This window comes from Sciurus vulgaris, assembly GCF_902686455.1.
Source record: "Sciurus vulgaris genome assembly, chromosome: 5".
Classification (NCBI taxonomy): domain Eukaryota; kingdom Metazoa; phylum Chordata; class Mammalia; order Rodentia; family Sciuridae; genus Sciurus; species Sciurus vulgaris.
In genome coordinates, this window is record NC_136465.1 from 156891797 (window position 1) to 156913363 (window position 21567).

A 21567-nucleotide genomic window follows, 5' to 3' on the forward strand; every position below is an offset into this window, starting at 1 on the left:
CCTTGGCAGAAATAAGAGACCCGATGTTAGAAAAGTAGCACATCGATACCTGATGAATCGCGTGAATCCTCTAATATTAGATTATGTTAAAAGAAAGAGGTTTCATCAAATATTTCTTGAGGAGATGCCCTGGAGAGCTCAGATGAACCTGTATTTGGCAATCACACACTACAACCTGCTTTTACAAAAGCTAGGGGAGCGCATGAAGATGAAATTTGGCGTTTCACACACGGTGGTCAGGTATAGTATGTGACCCGTGAACCATACTTTTTTAGTCTGGTGAACATGGATTGCGTTTCTATGTTTCAGGCTTCAAGATTGATAACAGTAAGGTTTACAGAATATCTTTATCTTGATACCGGCCATTGGTGCATTTCTTCTTCTTCTTTTTTTTAAATCTCAGAATCTTTTCTGTGAAACAGGTGCTGGATACAGTGCTTCTGAGGTGCTGATTTGCATATGTCTTTAATGTGTTTTTTGGTGCAGTTTTCAGTGCAAGGCTAATTCCAAGAGAAATTTAGCATGAATTGTATTTTAACTGTATGTATTAGTAGGCATTAAGCAGATCTTGATTTCATTTAGAGGTATATTTAAAACCTCTATAAAAAGAGAACTTATTTTCTCACATAAGGTAAATTTTCTATAGCTAATTCAACAGACAATTTTGAGCTCTTATTGAATGTCTTTGGCTAAGTGCTGTGGGAGATAAAAATTGAAGATAGATACATAACACAGAATGTTACCCAAGCCAGTAGAAAGGTGATAAAGAGTCAATCATTCATTAAAAAAGAAACCTTGTTGATTACCTATTAGCTACAAGGCACTGAGTAGGTGCAATGAATATTCAAAGATGAAGAGGATGTACAAGTTAGAGTTGGTAGAGTTATCTCAAATGTTCTCAATAATTGCAATCAATGATAGAAGGTCAAGTACCTATAAAGTCTTCTTTGTAACTAGACAAGCTTTTCTCTGGCTGGACCTAACAGCAAAGTTTTCATGGGAGGGACCAGCAGTCCTGGATCTTGATGGATAGGCAAGGTTAGAAGTGTACTGATGGTGGATAGTTGTGAAGATGTGCAGAGGTGACAGTTTGGAAAAGTGAAGATCAGAACCCAGGTAGGACACACAGGATGGGGCCCCCAAATGGTCTGATTAGAATCTAGGGCATATGACAGAATAGTGTACAGTAATTAGAAAAGTAAGTGGGTACCAGATCATGGAGAGTCTTGCATTTCTGTTAAATCTGAGCTTTATTTTACATATACTAAAAGAATCTTGAGGGTTTTTGAACAAGACCATCATAAGAAAATTTTTGGCGGCAATATATCAAATAGATTGAAGGGAGGAAAGACTGAAGACAGGGATATGAATTAAGAGGATATTTATTTCAATAATTCAATTAAGAAAAAATGTAAGTTGAAATTCACAGTGAACTTGGTTCTGTTGTCTGTTTCTTCAGAATTTTGGTTAAAATCACTGACAGACTAACTTTCACAGAAACATCTGTGGATAGATTCTTTTCCTGTGTTAACCAGATCTACATTCAGGGAGCAGTAACTTGGTAAAGTGACCCATTTATGGGGCCAGGACAGGGAAAAGATGGACTTCCTTACTACTTTGTGGACATGGAGAAGTCTTCTTGGAACTTCCAATCATGCATCACCATTTACCCATGATCCCTTGACAGCACAATAAGACAACAAATTTGTGTCAGAGTAACTTGCTAACTTTCACTTTATTAAAGCTATTAATGTACACTCAGTATTAATTAATTAGCTAATTGCGCATTTTATTTTTTAACAATACTTTTTATTTTTTCTTTTTAGATATACATGGTGATAGAGTGTATTTTGACATACACATATATGGAGTTTAATTTATTCTAACTAGAATTCCATTCTTTTTTTTTTTTTTTTTTTTGTGGTGCCGGGGATTTGAACCCAGGGCCTTGTGCTTGTGAGGCAAGCACTCTACCAACTGAGCCATATCCCTAGTCCTAGAATTCCATTCTTGTGGTTGTACATAATATGGCTTTCACTGGTGGTGTATTCAAGCATGAACATAGCAATTTTAATGGAAGATTGTTTACTGTTTAAATTTTACTTTTAAAAAGAAATAACAGTGATTATGGATACTTTTCTCTATATGGTAGGCATTTTCACTGAATTGTATTTAAATTAGGTGACTTTAAGGTGACAAATTATTGTTTCAGAACTCACAGAGTGAGTATAGATCTTTCATCTCCATTTTCAAGGGTACTTTTAGGGAAATAGATATAGATATTGGTGTTAAAATTCCTAAGATCAAGATTACATTGTATAATTTTAAAAATTAATGGTAAAATGTGTGACTTTTATTAAGTGTCAAAATATTTTATGACAAAATTTGAGAGCACTCAAAATATTTAAAAAGTAAAAATAGATTATATTTGACAGATATTATTCCAAGTTGCTTAAATTGTTTTTTAATGTGATTTTTTTCCCTTTGCAGTTTCCGATCATGTGATCCTAATATATTCTCACTGTATAATTCAGGAACAGTATTGCCAACAGCAAAACTGACTGTGGAAAATTATATAGCAATGCTTGATTTCCTTCTTACAGCTAAAAAAAGAAAGGCCTACTTACCATCAGGTAAAATAAATATACTAACTTACTATTAAATGATTCTACAGTTGTGTTTGCTAACATAAATCACACACACACACACACACACACACACACACACACATGAACACACATTTATACATACACAATAGAAGTGTACATGCCAGTTTCCCAAAACCCAGCAATTTAGTTCAGTTGTTGAATTTTTACATTTTATAGGACATTCTTGTTTGCCCTATTAAAAAATTCTATATTTTATCTTGGTGTGGTGGCACACACCTGTAATTCCAGTGGCTCAGAAAACTGAGGCATGAGGTTTATGAGTTCAAAGCCAGTCTCAGCAGGTTGGCGAGGCCCTAAGCAACTTAGTGAGACCCTGTCTCTAAATAAAATATAGAAAAGGTCTGGGGATGTGACTCAGTGGTTAAGTGGTTTGCACCAATCCCTGGTACAAAAAAAAAAAAAAAAAAGTAAAGAAAAAATTCTATATTTTATGGTATCACCATATATATCTGGACATATCTATTTTATGTTCCAACTAAAGCAGTTTGATATTCAATAAATGCAATGTTCTTTTTGTTAAACATTAGTAGCCTCTGTTGATTGAAGACAAATGAAGACTTGCTATCAGGTATATATTTTAGTGGAAATGACTTTCTAAACAAATTCCATCAGACACACTAATACAAGTAGACACAAAAATGGTCATAATAGCTGATTTTGTGCTCAGGATAATTAATGCTGCCCTAGGATCTCCCACTAGCACTTTCTGTGAAAGTTCACTGTGAGATGAATGTGACAATATTCTGATGGCAGGACCATGAAATGTTATCTACTCAGGTGTCAGAGGACTCTGAGATGAGACATGCTGGTGAACAGGTCTCTAGATCTGAGTGACTACTGTCTGCCAAATTTGACTGACATTTTTATCCCTTTCTTGTAAAGATGGTAGAGCAAGCCTAGACAGTATTCCTACCTAATAATATACCTTAAATACTAGTCATTTCATAAATAAAAGTTATTTCTTTTCTTTTTCTTTTCTTTTCTTTTCTTTTTTTTTGGTACCAGGGATTGAATCCAGGGTGCTTAACCACTGAGCAACATCCCCAGAACTTTTTATATTTGATTTTGAGACAGTCTCACTAAGTTGCTTAGAGCCATGCTAAGTTGTTGAGGCTGGCTTTGAACTAGTAATTCTCCTGCTTCAGCCTCCAGAGCCTCTGGTATTACAGATGTGCGATAGTGCTACAAGTTATTTCTAGTTTCTTTTTTTGCTATTATAAATCCACTTACATAGATTTTTCATAATGGCACTTCAAGTGCAATGCAACTTATTGCTGATCTGGGGTCTTTGGTATGCTAGTTAACTGCCCCAGTAGTGTGTATTCATGTTGAGGTACTTGGAGTGCTTTCTAGTTTCTTCTAGGCTATAACTTAGTTTTAACTGGTACCTCTACATGGAATGTGTATATTGAAATATTTGAAAGTAAATCCCATAATATAGAACATGATTTTTGTCTGTAGATTATAATATGTAGCTTCCTGAGTTTTTTTTTTTTTTTTTAACTGACTCCCTGTCTACAACCCACCATGAAATCATCAAGATATTCTGCTGTTGAGACATTACCTAGTGCAGATTGGAAGAGAAGGTTTGTAGCAGAATAAATGTTCCTTTTTGATGCTGAATCAGCAGGGGAATGTGTGAGCTGGGTTACTGCATTCCCAAACTCAGGGTGCTACTCACTTGCTAGTGTATGTGTCCTGGAGATGGCCTGCTTGGAAATTAACAAACAGTGGAATCCTGTCATTGCCCCTCCAAAGCATTGTTCATTTCTACCTCTGTATTATTCCCTTTACCTCATCTTTGCCTGAAGTATTGTTCTCTGTAGTTTTCCATATGGCCATCGCATCCCATTCTTTAAAACCTGAGGGCCTTCTGCTCTTTAAATTTCCCCTAGTTCTTTGTGTCCTGGGCAGTCCCATCCTTACTTCAAGTTTATCTAGCATTTATTTCCTGAATTACTCTTTTGATGTTTATTACTTACTGCCGTTTCTAGAACTTAAGTCTGTGTTTTAAATCATGTTATACTTTGTTTTTGCACTGTAGATGCTGAAGAATTTTCTGCATTTGTGAATTCCAAATCTAGTGAAGATAATATACCCAAGACAAGAACATTTTATGAATCAGACTTTCAATCAGGTCTTAGTGCCAGAGAAAAGGATCGAGCACATTTGGAACTGGATCATTTTATGAAAGTCTTTTTATATTGCAGGAGAGCAATGGTAATGTGATCCTTTTCATTTGCTAAGATAGTGGGTGTAAACTCAGGCAAGTAATATATGTTGTATTTATTCAATTTAGTATACATAATTTTAGGTTTGATGAGACATCTTCCTTCTGAGTGACTTTTGAGGTTTACTTGCCATGGTACTGAAGTCTTATGCACTGCTAAATTTCAGGAAGAGAAAGTATATTTGTTTAGTCATGTGTCATTCATCTACCCTCAGCCTAGGTGGACTTCACGAGGTTCCTGTGACTGCATACACCTCTCCACTGGTTTCATGCACATGTGGGATCCTTTTGTAAATGCCAGAGGCTTCTCTCTGGGGTCTTGATGACTCCTGGAGAATAACCTTCTTTCTTGTCTCTAGAACAAAGGAAGATCTTTCCAGGCTACAGAAAGTCTTGCCCCTACCCCAATATCCTTCTTCCATTCCCTTGTGTATTTTCTTCCTTTTAAATATTGTGTGATAAATTGTTAAACTCAGGATCAGAATTATTAGTTTTAAAGAAACAAGCTTCCTTTTCCTCAAAGCATGAAGAGTATATGCTTCAAACCTCCCAAGAGGTGAAGGGAACTCTTTCCTTTCTAGACAAGAAAAGAACACTCAAGCTTCCATATTCTCTATGGAGTGAAGGGTGATTTTACAAAATGCAAGTAAACCCAAATCATCTCCCTTTAATCATGAGCATCAAATATTATCTTCCTTTCCACCAACTTCAGGGCCTTGAAAGAGCTAAGCCCTGCTCACTTTGTATAACTCAGTTCTTCTTTCTTCTTCTCTTCTTCAGCATACTCCTGCCTCCATGGTCTTGAACAATGACATTAAACTTGTTCTTCCTCCAGTCCTTATTTTCAATCTCCATTCTGATGCTTGCTGCTTCCTGAACCTCAAATACTCTCCTCCTACCAATTAAATATCTACCATCACCATCTTGACATGACTTGTGACTTGTTCAACTTTGAAGTATCACTTCCTCAGAGAGGACCTCTTTCCTGACCACCTCCTCTAAAATAACGTGTCCTCTTGCATCTTGTCAGGTCCCTACCTACTTTTGCTTTATTTATTTTTTTTTTTATAAAGTACATTATTCCCTGAAATAACATTTTTGCCTACTTTTCTAGTGTTGGACTTCTCTAATAAATTTAGGAAGCATAAGGACAGATCAGTAGCCCTTCCTAACTTCTTTATACCCAGTACTTTGAACAATGGGATTTTTGAATTCATACCATTGATGTGCGAGTCCTCCTTTCACACTTAGTAGATTCGTGACCATAAGCAAGTAAGCCCCATGCTTCCATTTCCTCTTTGTGTAGGGTACTAGTGCAGACCTATTTCAGGAGTTGTGAGAACCAAAGGAGGTAATGCATATAAATATCTTAGAGTATCTAGCACATATGAGAGGCACATAACAAATGATGTTAGTTATTTTTATTATTGACATGTAAGGTTTGTAGAAAGGTAAAGTTTTCGAAGGCCTATAACTTTTGGAACTTTAGGGTTTTTTGGATATTGTGTTTGTCTTAGGTTCTTGCTCATCGTGGTGGCTACTGGACTCTGCTTCAGAACTGCTGTCGGACCTTTTGGAACTTTACTCAGGAGCTGCAAATACTTCTTAAACAGACAGTGGATCTTTATAAAACATTCCCTGTTAGCCAGGATACTTTTCTCTGTACCTCTGTTTTGCCATTCTATTTGGGAGCAGAATTACTTATTGACATGTTATTACATCTACAAAATATTGATTCTATTAAGGTAAGAGTATTTGGGCAATTTTTTAAATTGTATTTTCAATTTAAAATATCTTTTGCCATGCAGTTTTGGATATGTTGAAATTGATGTTTTTCTTGAGTTCCCATTGATTTGTCTATATTTCATTTCTTCTCAGTATTATTTTGTTCACGTACTTAACTTGAATTAATGTCAACGAAAAATATTTCAGCTTAAAAATTCTGTTTGGAGGGAAGGGAAAGTAACATTAACTGAGCTCCTACATAAACTGCTATTAATGTATTTAATCAACATATCAATCTTTTTGACAGATAATAAAGAAATGGATTCCATTAGTGATAACATTGTTTGTTAGTTGACCTTTTTTTTTTTATTTTTATTTTTTTTTATTTTTATTTTTTGTTAGTTGACCTTATTTCCACTACTTTATCTGTTTTTGTTTTGTTATTCTGGGTCTACCAGAATTTGCAGTTTTTAAAAATCTACCACTCTGTGTTTTAAATTATAGAAATAAAACAGAAACAATGCAAATGTAAAAGATAACCAAAATGTATTGAGAATTAGTAAGCACATAAACACATTGAGGCATGAGGTTTAATGAAAATATAACAATGATAGCACAAAAGACAGAGAGGGTAAATAAAATTAGTGTATTTAAATTTTGTATAATTCATATAGAATGGTATGATATTAAGCAAAATGTGATCAGTTAAGGATACATGTAATAATTTTCACAAGTAACTACCATGAAGAGATATAGCTAAAAAGCCAACAAAGTAAAAGGTAAGACTAAGCAATAATTAATGAACTTATAAGAAAGCAGGAAAGAAGGAGCCAAGGAACAAAAAACACATGCAACAAATGGAAAACAAATAGCAAATATTAAAACTAATTCAATCATATCAATAACTATATTAAATATAAATTGGCAAAACACCCAATTAAAAGGCAGAGATTATCTGACAAGATAAAAATGAAGACATGTATACTTGTCTATAGGTGAAGTACTCTGAATAGCAAGAAACAGATTGATTGAAAATAAATGTATGGAAAGAGATACACCATGAAAACAGCAAATGTGAAAATATAGAATGAAATGTAAGGAGAACTCTATGACATTGGAATAGGCAAGGATATTTTTATAAGACCCCTTAAAAGTATAAGAAATAAAAGCAAAAATAGAGAAATGGGCTTACTTCAAACTAAAAAACTTCTGCACAGCAAAGGAAACAAAAAGCAGAGTTAAAAGAACCTACAAAGTGGGAGAAAGTATTTGTAAACTGTATGTCTGATGAGGGGTTAATATCCTGAATATGTATGAAATTCAAGGAACTCAATAGTATAAACGATCCAATTAAAAATAGACATTAGACCTAGATAGATGCTTCTCAAAAGAAGACATACAAATGGCCAAACGGTATGTATAAAAAATATTTAATATCACCAATCATCAAGGAAATGCAAATAAAAACAATAACAACATTGTTGTCAATTCAAACAGCCATTATGGAAAGCAGTTGGAGTTTCCTTAAGAATTAGCCACCTGGACTGGGGTTGTGGCTCAGTGGTGGAGCACTTGCCTAGCATGTGTGAGGCACTGGGTTCGATCCTCAGCACCACATACAAATAGATGAATAAAATAAAGGTCCATCAACAACTTAAAAAAAAAAAAGAATTAGCCACCACGTGATCACCATGTGATCACCATGTGATCCAGCAGTCCCACTACTATATATATCCAAAGGAAATAAAATCAGTGTATCAAAGAGACATCTGTACTCCCATGTCTATTGTAGGACTATTCAAAAGTTTATTATAATTTCCAAGTTTTAACAAAAGATTAAAATGTACCATCACTGATTGCTATTGCTTCTGCATTTTTCTTTTCATTTTCTTCCTTTTTTTTGCAGTACTAGGGCTTAAACTCAGTGCCTCCCACATGATAGGCAAGCACTCTATCACTGGCCTACATTAATTTATTTGATTCAGGGTTTCTCTAAGTTACTCAGGCTGGCCCTGAACTTGGGATGCTTCTGCCTCAGCCTTCTATGTAGCTAGGGCTATAAATGTGCACCATTGCAACCAACTTACATTTTCAACTAACAAATTCTCTTCATTCTCTTATTTTTAGTATTTTGTTGTTAGTATATGGTAAAATTGACATAATTGATATTCTCATTCATACTGCAGCTCATTTTAATTTTTAGGATACAAATACAACTTAGAATTCAAAGTAAATAGCAACATATTCAACTTAATCCCATGATCTTGGATCTTGTCCATGAAAGTCATTAAGATAACAACAGGGTATGAAGATAACCGTATGATATTAGAAAACATAGCACAATATATTACTTTTGAGAAAATGCCTACTGATATGGACTTGAAACTTTGGATGAACTCATTCAGCATTTCTATACTGAAAGTATTTTTAATATTTTAGCATTATTCATAATAGGCAAGAAATGGAAGCAACCTAAGCTTTCATCAGCTGATAGATGGAGAAATGAAATGTGGTAGATATACACAATGGATTTAGCCATAAATAGATGAAGTTTAGTCATTTGTGGCAACACTGATGGAACTGAAACACATTATGTTAAGTGAAATAAGTCAGACACAGAAGAACAGAAACCACACATTCTCACTCATATGTGGAATCCAGAAAGTTGATTGTGTAGAAGTTGAGAGTAGAATTGGTTACAGAGGCTGGGGAGAGGAGGGAAAAGAAGCGTATGAGGGAAGGTTGGTCAATGGGTACCAAAAATTAGGAGAAATAATTTTTGTGCAATACTACTGGTATTGCACAGAAGGGTAACTATAGCACTCATATACTACATATTTCAAAAAAAAAACTAAAGCAAGGATTTTAATGTTTTCACCAGAAAGAAATAATAAATGTTTGAGGAGGTAGATACGTTCACCCTCATTTTAACATTGCACTAAGTATCCATGTGTCAAAGCATCATGTCTCCTTATAATTATGAATAATTTTTATATGTGTATTCAAAAAGCTGGTGCGATTGTATTAATAGTAGATAAAATCATTTTCAAACCACAGAGTATTATGAAAGATAGAGGGAACTTTCATAATAAAAAAGAGGAGGTTCAATTAATTAGGAAACATGCCAGTCATAAATACGTATGCACCTAACAAAATGTTTTATTTGCTGAAATATTTTTATAGGTTTTCTTTAACATTTCAAAAAATAATCTAAAATTGGTCTTACTACCAGGAAATTCAAAATTAAGATGTGGCAATTTTTAGTCCTGATATGGTAAATATCTCAGATTGTTATGGTAAAGGCTACATATACTGTGATGCCTAGTCTCATTGAAGTGCCTCCAGTTTTGAATTTGTCTTTGTTTTACTTTTTCTTTGGTTGAAATATTTATATAGTCTATCAGAAATCCTATTTTTTTTTCTTAAAGTAGGTCTGACAATATAGGAATAAGCAAACTCAATTAGTCACTGTCAATGAGTCAGTAAGAGCCCACACTCAGGCATTTATCACTGTTCAATTCTTCAGCATGCAGGTTTGCCTATTGAGGGTCAGAGGGCATCCTTCCAAATGGATGTCTTTTCACCTTGAAACTAACATCCACACCCCAAGAAGTTCTTTGTTGGTCAGTGGAGAGCCATTTGGTCCAAGTGTTGACAGAATCCAATTGTTGCTAACTCAGGCCCAGTGTTAGCCTAAGGGAAAAGAAGATCCCTGCTCATGAGTGTCCCCTCCTGAGTTCTCCAGGTAGCATGAATCGTTCCACACCCTTTCTGTCCCCTTATGGACCTCTTTTGGGCTCTGCTGTCCACATTAGAGTGTTTCTCTGACATCACCCAAGACATCATGAGCATTTCAGGTTTCAAGATAATTTTATGTCCTTTAGTCATAGAGATAGCAAGGTTTGGTTTTACAGGGCTAGATAGGAGAAATGTTCCTCAGTCAGACAAAATATACATTTACATGAAAAGTTGCAGAGGGCAAGGTATGTGGGAGAGGAGCCCTTTCTTGTTCTTGGCACATATTGGCACTGTATGTTCTGCTATCTAGAAATTCTTCTTCTTCTCCTCCTCCTCCTCCTCCTCCTCCTCCTCCTCCTCCCCTCCCCCCCCCCTTTCTTTTCTTGGGTGGTGCTGAGGATTGAACCCCGGGCCTTGTACATGCTAGGCAAGCACTCTACCAACTGAGCTATATCCCCAGCCCCCTGGAAATTCTTCTAATAACAGAAATTTAAAATACGTTCTTGACACCCAGAGCTTGAAGAGCTTCCTGGCAGCGGAACACGCTGATGCATCAGCAGGGTGGCATAGCCTGATTCCATGGGGAGAGTGCTTAGAAGCTCTGAATCTCAGACCCTCCCAGACCTTGCCTGTATGTCTCTTCATGTGACTGTTCATGAGTTGTGTCCTTTATGTCATCATAGTGTAGTGCTTTGAGTGAGCTCTGTGAGTGATTCTAGTGAGTTGTCAACCCCGAAGGTGTAATGGAATACCTGAATTTATAGCTGAGTTAGAAGAGCAGGAGACCTCAGATTCGTGACTGAACAGAAGGCAATCTTATGTTACTGATTCTGGGTGATGTCATAATTGAAGTGCACTATACCCAGGTGGAATGGAAACAGCACAGTGTCTCTGTATATTCATCAATTTGGACCATAAGTAGAGGCTGAAACAATAAGTTTTAATAAAAGCTAAAAGACTGAAATCTTAGTTGACCATTACAGAATTAAATTATAAGTAGATTGCCACACATAGAGGAAGAAAAAAATATTGGGAAATTAATACTGCAATTCTAAAATACCCAAAGAAAAAAGCACAAGGGAAATTAGAAAATATTTAAAACTGATGATAGTATATAAAAATTTGTAGGATTCAAATAAAACAGTGCCAAGGAGAAAATTATAGCTTTAGAGAAAAAAGAAAGCTATAACATCAGTTATCTAAGTGCCCATACATAAGAGCTAGAAAAAGCAGAGCAAATTAACTCCAAAGTAAGTAAAAAGAAGAAAGGATGTGGGAGAAAATTAAAATGATAAGAACAGAAAGCAATTAGATGTAAAGCAAAACAAAAAGAAACCCAGAAATAATTAATAAGATCAAAATGAATCATTTGAAATGGTTATCGAAAGTGTAATACTCCTAAGAACAAAAACAAGAAAGCACAAATTACTGATTAATTATTTTATTACTGATATCAGTAATAAAAGAGGAATATAACTATAGATACTATCTATGGATATTAAAAGAAAAATAATGGAATATTATGATCACTTTTTATTAATGAAGTTGATAACTTAAATGAACACATTTATTGGAAAGCACAACTTAACAAATCTCCCACAAGAAGAAATAGAAAATATGAACTACCCTAAATATATTAATAAGAAATTGAATTCATAATCAGAAACCTTCACATAGGAAAACTCCAGACTCAGGATATTTTCCTGGAGAAATTTTAATAAAATTACATAGAAGAAAAAATAAATCTTACACCAGATTTTATTCCATAGAAAGCCAAGTTAATCTTGATAATACATCAATAAGAAAAGAATGAATCATTATTCCTCATGAACAGGTAAAATAACTCCTTAATTAAATGTTAGCAAACCAATTCCAACAATATGTGAAGTGTGCAAATAATGATATGTACAAATATCAAAATATGCAAATGATGATAAAGTAGGGTGTATTCTGGAAATGTAGGGTTAATATTTAAACATAAATCAATGTACTTTACCATATTTTAACAAAATAAAGGAAAAATAATATGTCTATTGAAATAGGTGCAATGCAAGCATTTAGAAAGTTCAGTGTGCTTTGATGTCAAAAGCTCTCAGCAAATTAGGAGTAGAAAATATCTTTCTCAACCTGACAAAGAGTGTTTACAGATAATATCATGCTTAATGGTAAGATATTGCATGTTTCTCCCTAAGATTTTGAATTGAATGAGGATGTCTGCTTATTTCACTTTTATCAAACATCATGTTAGAGATCCTGGCCAGTGCAATAAGATAGAATAAAGAAACAAAAGGAGCATAGATTAGAAAGAAATGCATGAAAATGTTTTTATTTGTGGTCATGATACTTTTTTTTTAACGTAGAGAACTCTTAACTTCCCAGGACTTTACAAAGCAACTATTAGAACTAATAAACAAAGTAGTAGGATATAAGTTCAATATATAAAAATAAATTGTACTTCTATATACGAGCAGAAAACAACTTGAAAATAAAAATTTTAGAATAATGCCATTTATAATATCACCCAAAATTTCAAATATCTAAGAATATATCTAATGAAACTTGTACAAGATTTTTACTATCATTATTTACTTTTTGCTCCTTTTGCCGGGGTTCCTCTTAATGGTGTCGCTAGGACAGGAGCACCTAGGCTTGATTTACTCAACCATTTTGGGTTATTGCCTGGTCCTTAAATGGATATAAGAAGCTTTGTTTACTTTGCCTAAGGAATTTTCAGAGAAATATACAAATACATCAGGGGTTAATGGGAAATGAACCCAATATTGTAGTTAAAATAGCAGCTCCTTGTTTTAGACAAAATGAGTGCCTTCTAGAAGATTTCCTTTTCTATAGGTTTAACCTTTACATCAAGGAATTATATATAACATTTTGCAAATCAATGGATAAAACTTTATTATTTGTCTATACTAAAACTTTTTCTTCCTAGAGTTTTACCATATTGGTTTAATATCCTTAATTAAGTGGATGGTGACTGTATACCAAGAAGTGTAGACCTCAAACTATGTCATCTAACATAGTAAACATTAGCTATATGTGACTACTTAAATATAAGCTGTATATATATAAAATTAAATTTCAGTTGCACTAATCATGTTTCACTAGTTCAGTAGACATGTATCCAGTGACTATCTTGAACTATATATAGCACATATTTCATATTGCGCATATTGGATATTACCACCAATTCAAATTTTCAAGCTTTTATTTGCATAATAAGAACATTTAAAATTTTCTTTTCCTGTTACTGAAAGTAGATGTTTGGGAAAATGAATTTTAAAACTTAAAAAGTAATGTAACTCCCAAAAGGTTTTAAATCAAAAAGTCCTTTCAACATAGAAGCATCAATGTGAAACTTTAAGTTTCTAAAAAAATAAAATAAAAAAATCACTCTTTAGAAAAGAATATTAAAACAAATTATCTTTTAAGACACATAAACATTCTTAGAAAAACTTGTAGTTTCAAATATCATCTAAAAGAAACACAAACCAGTTCACTATCTTTACAACCTCTCAGACCAGTTGTCTAAAAACTTCAGAATATGTAATATCTCAACTGTCATAGTCAAAATGACATTTAGATTTCACATGTTAAGCAGCTCTAGTATAGCTTATAATGGCACAAATATACCTAATACATAAATACTACTTCATCCTTTAGATAGTCAAAAGTCAGAAGGAACTGCATAATTTTTAAGGTACTTTAATGTACGTGTAGTCATTAAAACCCAATAAGTAATTCAAGTATGGTCATGTAAAGGCAGTCAATGTTTAATGAGTTAATGGCAGGATAAACATTTGGGGTAGTGTTTTTATTAACCTATTTGTAAGTACTCGTAGAAATGTGTAGTTGACTAAAACTATATGTGTCTACAAAAAACACTTTTGTAGTTCAGAATATATAGGTTTTGTGTATAGTTAGCTTATTGCATTAAATTATTGACCTTAGCTTAAAATAAGGATTAAAATTGCATTTAAAGAGATCACTGAATGTTACTGTTTGTGAAACTGAATATTTTGATTCCATTTATAAACTATCTATAAATCAGTACCTGGGAAAATTTTACTTTCTTAACCTCTTGATACAAGGAATAAAGTATGAAAAATTAAACAGAAAAAAATTTTCTTTTCTATTTGGTTCTTTTCACATTATATTATCAATTTCATTTCGCAGAAAAAAATGTAGTAAAATCTGAAATTGCACATTTTTTTTTCAATGTGTTACTTGCAGTTCATTTTTTTCCACGTTAGTGGAGATTGAACCCAGGGGTGCTCTATTGCTGAGCTACATCCCTAACCCTTTTTATTTTTTCTTTATTATTATTATTGTTATTATTTTCTACTTATAGTTCATTGAAGACAAAGGAGAGTTCATTATTCCAAGCTGTTATGGGAATATTAAATATGATAATGGTGGCTCTAGCCTTTCTTTTGAGCATCCTTTGGATGATATAAATGTGGTTGACCTGAAATGGATCCATGACTTTGTATTAAAATCTCTGGAAGTTTTATATCAAGTGGAAAAATGGGAAACACTAGTGTCACTTGCCATTCATTTCAACATAATTTCACAGTAAGTACTGCTGTAGGGGCAATGAAAAGTAACAGAGTGCATTGGAGAAAAAGTGTTTTAACTAACATTTGCTTTTTAATGTATTTTTTACTTCTGTCTAGTGAGAGGTACACAGAGCAGGTGACACCACTTCTGGTATATGCACAGCGCCAGTTGCTTCAGAGAATACAAAGGTTCAAGGGCCCAGATATTACCCAGCAGTCTTGTGCAAGGTATGAGGCTGAATATGGAGAGAAGGTAAGTTATGCCATATTATTCCTGTAATTGTGATTTTTAAAATTAGTACCTACATAGAAGACAGAGATTTAGGAATCAGATAAGTTTTATTTTCACTTAGGCATTTATTATTCAAATCAATAGATATTATTGCAAACCAGGTATCAATATTTTCCAGGTAGAGGGTAAACAGAAATTAAGTCCATGTTCATGAGAAGCTTATATGCAGGTCATGGTTGATCTATCCATTAGGCACTATGGGACAGTGTCTAGAGCCCATGATATTTTTAGGGGCCCACTAAATGTTTTGATTTCTTTAAAAATAAGAAAAAAGTAACATTAAGATCAAGGAAAATGTTTTAATTTCTATTGTTAGTATTTTTGTATTTAAACCAACACAATCATAAAATATAATTTTTGGTTTTTTTTGGTTTGGTACCAGGGATTAAACCCAGGGATGCTTAACCACTGAACCACACCCCTGGCCCTTGTTTTTGCATTTTATTTAGAGACAGAGTCTCACTGAGTTGTTTAGGGCCTTGCTAAGTTGCTGAGGCTGGCTTTGAACTCATGATCCTTCTACCTCAGACTCCTGAGCCACCAGAATTACAGACTAAGTTTTAGTATTTTTTAAAATGGAGGAATGGGCACATGCAGGCAAAAATGTCCAAGGCCCATGGAAGTCATGTACAGTTGGAATCAGATGAAGGAAACATAAGTTGATTGTTTAACTAATTTAACAAATATGTATTGACTACCTAATCAGAACCACTGCATACAGGTGTACAGTGTGTGTCCTGCTGAGAGGCCCTGGCCTCCATGGGGCTGGAATCTTGTCTTTTATGTTCATACCTGTCCGTGGGCTTGTACTGTGTCCTTCCTCCAGCAAGGACTCCTTTTTCTGCTTCTCACAAAGTTTCCTTCTGTTCTGGCCCAGTAGGAACCTTGCCTCCTGCATAGTCGTTTTTTTTTTTTTTTTTTTTTTTTTTTTTTTTTTTTTTTAATTTCTTCTAATTTTACATGACAGTAGAATGAATTTTGACACATCATACATATATGGAGTATAACTTCTTATTCTTCTGGTTGTGCATGATACAGAATCACACAGGTCGTGTAGTCACATACGTGCATGGGGTAATAATGTCTGATTCATTCTACTGTCCTTCTTACCCCACACCCCTCTCCCCTCCCTTCATTCCCCTCTGCCTAATCCAAAGTGTCTCTGTTCTTCCCTCCCCCACCTTATTGTGAATAAGCATCTGTATATCAGATAAAACATTCGACCTTTGGTTTTTTGAGATTGGTTTATTTCACTTAGCATGATGTTCTCCAGCTCCATTCATTTACCTGCATATTCTATGTGGGGAGAATACCTGCTTCATGGAGTTCAATTTCTGAGGAGTAGAGATGAGGCCAGATATCAAACATGTAGGCAGCTAAACAGATCTGTGATCATTTTAAGTTCTCTGAAGAAAATAACACAGGTCAATAGAGAATGGTTGGAGTGGGAGGTGGAAACTTAAGCAAGGGAGATCAATAAGACCTCTATGAGATGGTGGCATTTAATGGGAAGAGGCCAGCCACACAATGATCTAGGGAAAGATCTTTGCAGCCCAGGGAAGAACAAGGGCAAGGGCCCTGAGAGGGGACAGAAGGAGACTTGCTGACTGGGAGGGAGCAGACAATAGACAGGGCCAAAGGAGGGGCCGCCCCTTCTGGATCTGCTTTGTTACCTCTGCCTCTTCTTTCCTATGTCTTGATGTAGTGTGCAGGAGACTCTGTTCCCAGACCTCCTGTCATCTCTATCCACACACTGTCCCTCAGGAAGTTAGTTCTGCCTGTGGCTTTTAAGTACATTTTTATGATGATGACTATTGAAATTACATTGCAACTCTAGACCTTTCTCCTGAATTTTATATTGATATGTCTAAGTGCCTCTATCAAAAGGTTCAACCAGAGAAGCAGAACTAATAAGAGAGATCTCTCTCTCTGGATTTATTATATGGGATTGGCTTATATGATTGTGGAGGCTGGCTAAGCAGGTCCAAAATCCATTGAGTAGGCCATCAGGATCCTGAACAGGAGGGAAACCCATAGGCACGGGCAGATGCTGTTATTCACAGACAGTCTGTGAAGAGAGAAGAGTTGTGGGTCCTGTTGCTATTTGGTGTTTTGAGTCCTGGTGACAGCTGGCATGTCAAGGGCTGATTGGATTAAGTCAGGCCCACCAAGATAATCTCCCTAAAGTCAGTTAACGAGATATTTTAGAGTCTGTAAAGTCCCTTCACAGAAGCACCTGGGTATTTGATTGAAGAACTGGGATGAAGTGTAGATATATACAGAAAGGATGCCTTCCTTTATTTCCCCTCATAGTTTATCTCTAACCAGTTGATCCACAATAAAACCATCGCACTGTGGCATTTGCAGGAAAATGGATGGAACTTGAGACCATTATGTTAATTGGAATAAGCCAAACTTAGAAGGTCAATGGTCATATGTTTTCTCTTACATGTGGGAACTAAAGAGGAAAAAGGAAAAGAAAAGTGTGTGTGTGGGGTCTCATGAAATTAGAAGGGAGATCAGTAGAACAGAGGAAAGGAACCTAGGGGGAGGCAGGAAAGGAGGGAAAGAGGAAATACTGGGGAGTGATTTTGACCAAATTATATTGTTATATTGTGTGCATGTATGGATATGTAACAACAAATCCCAGCATTATGTAAACTCTAATGCACTAATAAAAAACATGGAAAAAAATTTTAAAGTTCCGCCCAAACCCATCACACTACCTTAATATCAACAGCATCTCTTAGATGTTTAATACACATCTCAATCAAACCTGTTACCCGTTCTGCCAAGTCTTCTTCCATTGATGATAACCTGTCCTAGCTGCTCAGGTCAGATGCCTTGGAGGAGTCCCTGACTCCTCTCTTGCTTTCATATCCCACTGCAAATTGGTTTTCAACTCTTCTGTCCTCAAAATACAGTCAGAATCTGACTATTTACTACCTCTACTATTCCTACTCTGATCTAATTATTGTCATAGATATGGGATTAAATCCAGGGGTGCTTAACCACTGAGCCACATCCTCAGTCCTTTTTATTTTTATTTTGAGCCAGGGTCTCACTAAGTTGATTAGGGCCTAGCTAAATTGCTGAGACTGTCTTTGAACTTGGGATCCTCCTGCCTTGGCCTCCAGATCTGCTGAGATGACATGCAGTGCCACCATGCCTGGCTCATTGTTATATCTGCTTGGGTTAATGCAGTGACTTTCTCATTACTTTATAACCCTGCCTCTAGCCTATGGTCTACCCTGAATGCAGCAGACAGAATAACCTTTTAAAAACCCAAGTCAGACAGGTCACACGTTCTGCTTACTCTTCTATTGTGGCTTCCCATCTGACTCAGAGTAAGTGAAAATCTTACCATGGCCTTAATATAACTTGTCCTATATACCCCCCCCCCCCCCTTGATCTCTAGTAACTTATTTCCTATTATTCCCCAGCAAAATTTTAACGGCACTGCTCTTTAAGACATGCCTGCCTCAGGGTCTTTGCATTTACTGTTGCTCCTCTTGGAATACTTTTCTCTAGAAGTTCACATTGATTTCCCCTAACCATTTTCCAGTTTTTGCTGAATGTTCCCTTCTCTTTTGAGGCCTTTCCTTACCCCACTGTATTTAAAATTATGTGCTGCTTTTCTCCATTTCTCTCAATTGCAGTTATAACTCTTTAACCTGCTATACGATGTACTTCACTCTTTTGTTTATTTCCTCTTTTCCCACCAGGATAAGTTTCTTAGGACTAGTAATTTCTGTTCATTTTGTTCTCTGCTATATTATCCCTTCAGCTTGAAACAGTGTTTGGCACATAATAAGTGTTCAATAAAGATCTGTTTAATGAAGGTGGAGCGGGGTAGGGAGAACCAGGTCCTGTGTGTCCTTATTAGACTGTGGGGGGCCATTTGCATTTTATTAGACTGTTTGCATCTCAATATGGAAATACACACAAGGGACAATAAAGAAGAAACGTCTACATTAGACTGGGGTTAAAGGAGGGCTGTATTTTGAGTGATAGGTTAGATCACACAATGGGAGTGAAAAAACAGAAGAATAAATCCAAGATTCATTAAAAGAATTTCCTTCTGTCTAAGAATTACCTGTTTTCAGATATTTTTTAATTTGAGGACTCAAATATCTATCAGAAAATAAATTGTCAAAATAATACAGAGAAATTAATTTTGAAAAACTTCTGGGAAGTTAAAATTGCATTAATTATGAGTAGGCTAGAAAAATCTGCTACTGGAAAAGCAGCTGATATTTTAAATATATTTCAGCTTACATAATGGAAGATATATTTAGACTAGTAAATTCACAGAATATCATAAAACCATATTCTAATTGCTCTACATAATTTGCCTAATGTTCTACTCCAGCTGTGCTGTACAAAAGAAATATGAAAAATGACTTAGCCATATTTTCCCCTGAAGTTCTCTTGAATGAATGCTATTCTGTCAACTTTTCTTTGTAGCATTGTTTTGTGTCTTTTTATTTTGACAAGTGAAAACTGAGATAAACATTTCAAGTAAACCGCATTTTTAACTATGAGTACTTGATTAATTCATATTTATTTTGTTCTTCTTCTTAAAGATTACCTGCCGAAATTTCATTGGGAAGCAGCTCAAGATTGATCCTTCAATCAGTAAAACAATAGATACAGGGGACTGTACAGATTTCCTAAAAGTGCTTATCTCTTCAGGTCAGAATCAATTTTAGCTTGAACCTCTCTTTTCTTTAAATCAGGGTTTGCCATGTGTTCTCCATGTCAGATTTTCCATAATTAGGATGTCTGTAATAATCTCTTTTGCCAGTTTATTTGAAAAAAAAATCCATTTGATATTTACCATTTTATATTGCTATAAATGTCAGATAGGGGAATTAAAGCACATTTTTAAAGTTTAACCTTTTCTGTAAACTAAAGAAGTAAAAGAAAAGGGAGATTGATGGGGGAAAAAAAGAGATGGAGAAAGGCTATTTTGCACATTTTCTGCTGTTTTTGTCTCACTTGGGAACTCTTGCATTTGACCTTTTTCTATATTCTTTGTTCTGTCTTGGCTTCCATAATTTCCTTTGCCATGGTCAATATAGATTGTTCTGCTGGCTTAAATCTGTTAAGTTCCTGGTTTTTTAACTAGAGCACCGAAATGTGGGAACATCATGACTTGTTTGCATTTAGCTGATAAGCCTTTGCAGAATGTTTTTGGCAGTGAAACTTGAAGGAATGAGCCTACAGAATAAGGTGAAATGGAAATGATACCTGCTCTGTGTTGCATTTTTCATTTGTCTGTTTCTGGTTTGGGAAGAAAATGTAAGTCTTTGAAGTACTAGAAATCTTTCATTTATTTACCTCCTATTTTATGTATATACATGTGTATGTGTGTAGTCATTTATTCATTCATTTATTGAGTCAGTCAGCCAACCATTCAGTCATTTAGCCAATATTTACTGAGTATCTACTATGTGTTAAGTGCTGTACTAGGTACTGAAGATATGGAGATGAATGAGACTATGTATGTATTATCTAGGAGTTTTGAGTGTATTGAAGAAGATCAATAAATAAACCAGAGATTATATAGAGAGTGATAAGATCTGTAATATTATTCTTGCTGCTGCTACAGGCAATAATAGTGAACAGCTAGTGTCTGTTTTTGAGAGACTGCAAAAAGGGAGAAAGCTGAGGTTAGTAATGTTGGCAGGAATTAGGAGATAAAGTGTCTTAGCAGGATAAAGAGATGCAGCTTTGGAGAGCTGAGGGGAACTAGTTAAAAGGATTTAAAGAAGGAAAGTTCATATTCACATTCTTGAAAGCGTTGCAGTAACGTGGGAAATCAACTGATAAGCTACGTGGAAGTAGATTAGCCACACTTAACTTGTGTATTCAAGTGGACATGATGAAGGCCTGGAATTGGACAGAGTAGAAGGGAGAACAGAAGTGAAAGAAAGGGGGAGGAAGACCATAGGACTGTGCTCTGTACCGACTGGGTATTGGGGATGAGTCAAGAGGGAGGAGTTCCAGTTGTCTTGATCTCTGGCTTGGGTGACTAGCCTGAAGATGCCTTTGCTCAGAGAGGGAAACTGCAGGCAGAGGAAAAGCTACTTTGGAGCTACCCCTTTGCCTGGATGGTAACTGAGCAGAGCTCTCCAGGCTGTGGTTGGGTATACTAATGGGGCCCTTGGAAGAGACTGAGTTGGAGATCTGTATTTAAGTCATCAATATATTGGTGGTGATTGAAGCCAGGGGCTTTGATGAGTCACCCGGAGTGGGTTATGTGGAGTGTAGACCTGAGGATGGCCTCCTGAGCAACACTAACATTTAGGAAGCTGTGTTAGTCAAAATAGTCTGGGG

The 21567-nt window shown here is 35.3% G+C and overlaps 1 protein-coding gene across 1 annotated transcript in view; it reads left to right on the plus strand.

Moving 5' to 3' along the window:
* Positions 1-21567, plus strand: part of CFAP54 (cilia and flagella associated protein 54) — a gene marked incomplete at its 5' end in the record, with an annotated part of 326512 nt that overhangs the window by 135417 nt on the left and 169528 nt on the right. The window contains 7 exon segments of the mRNA XM_079142877.1: positions 10-240; positions 2491-2633; positions 4714-4889; positions 6417-6644; positions 14726-14949; positions 15051-15186; positions 19812-19920. Coding sequence (XP_078999003.1) covers positions 10-240; positions 2491-2633; positions 4714-4889; positions 6417-6644; positions 14726-14949; positions 15051-15186; positions 19812-19920 — 1247 coding nt within the window.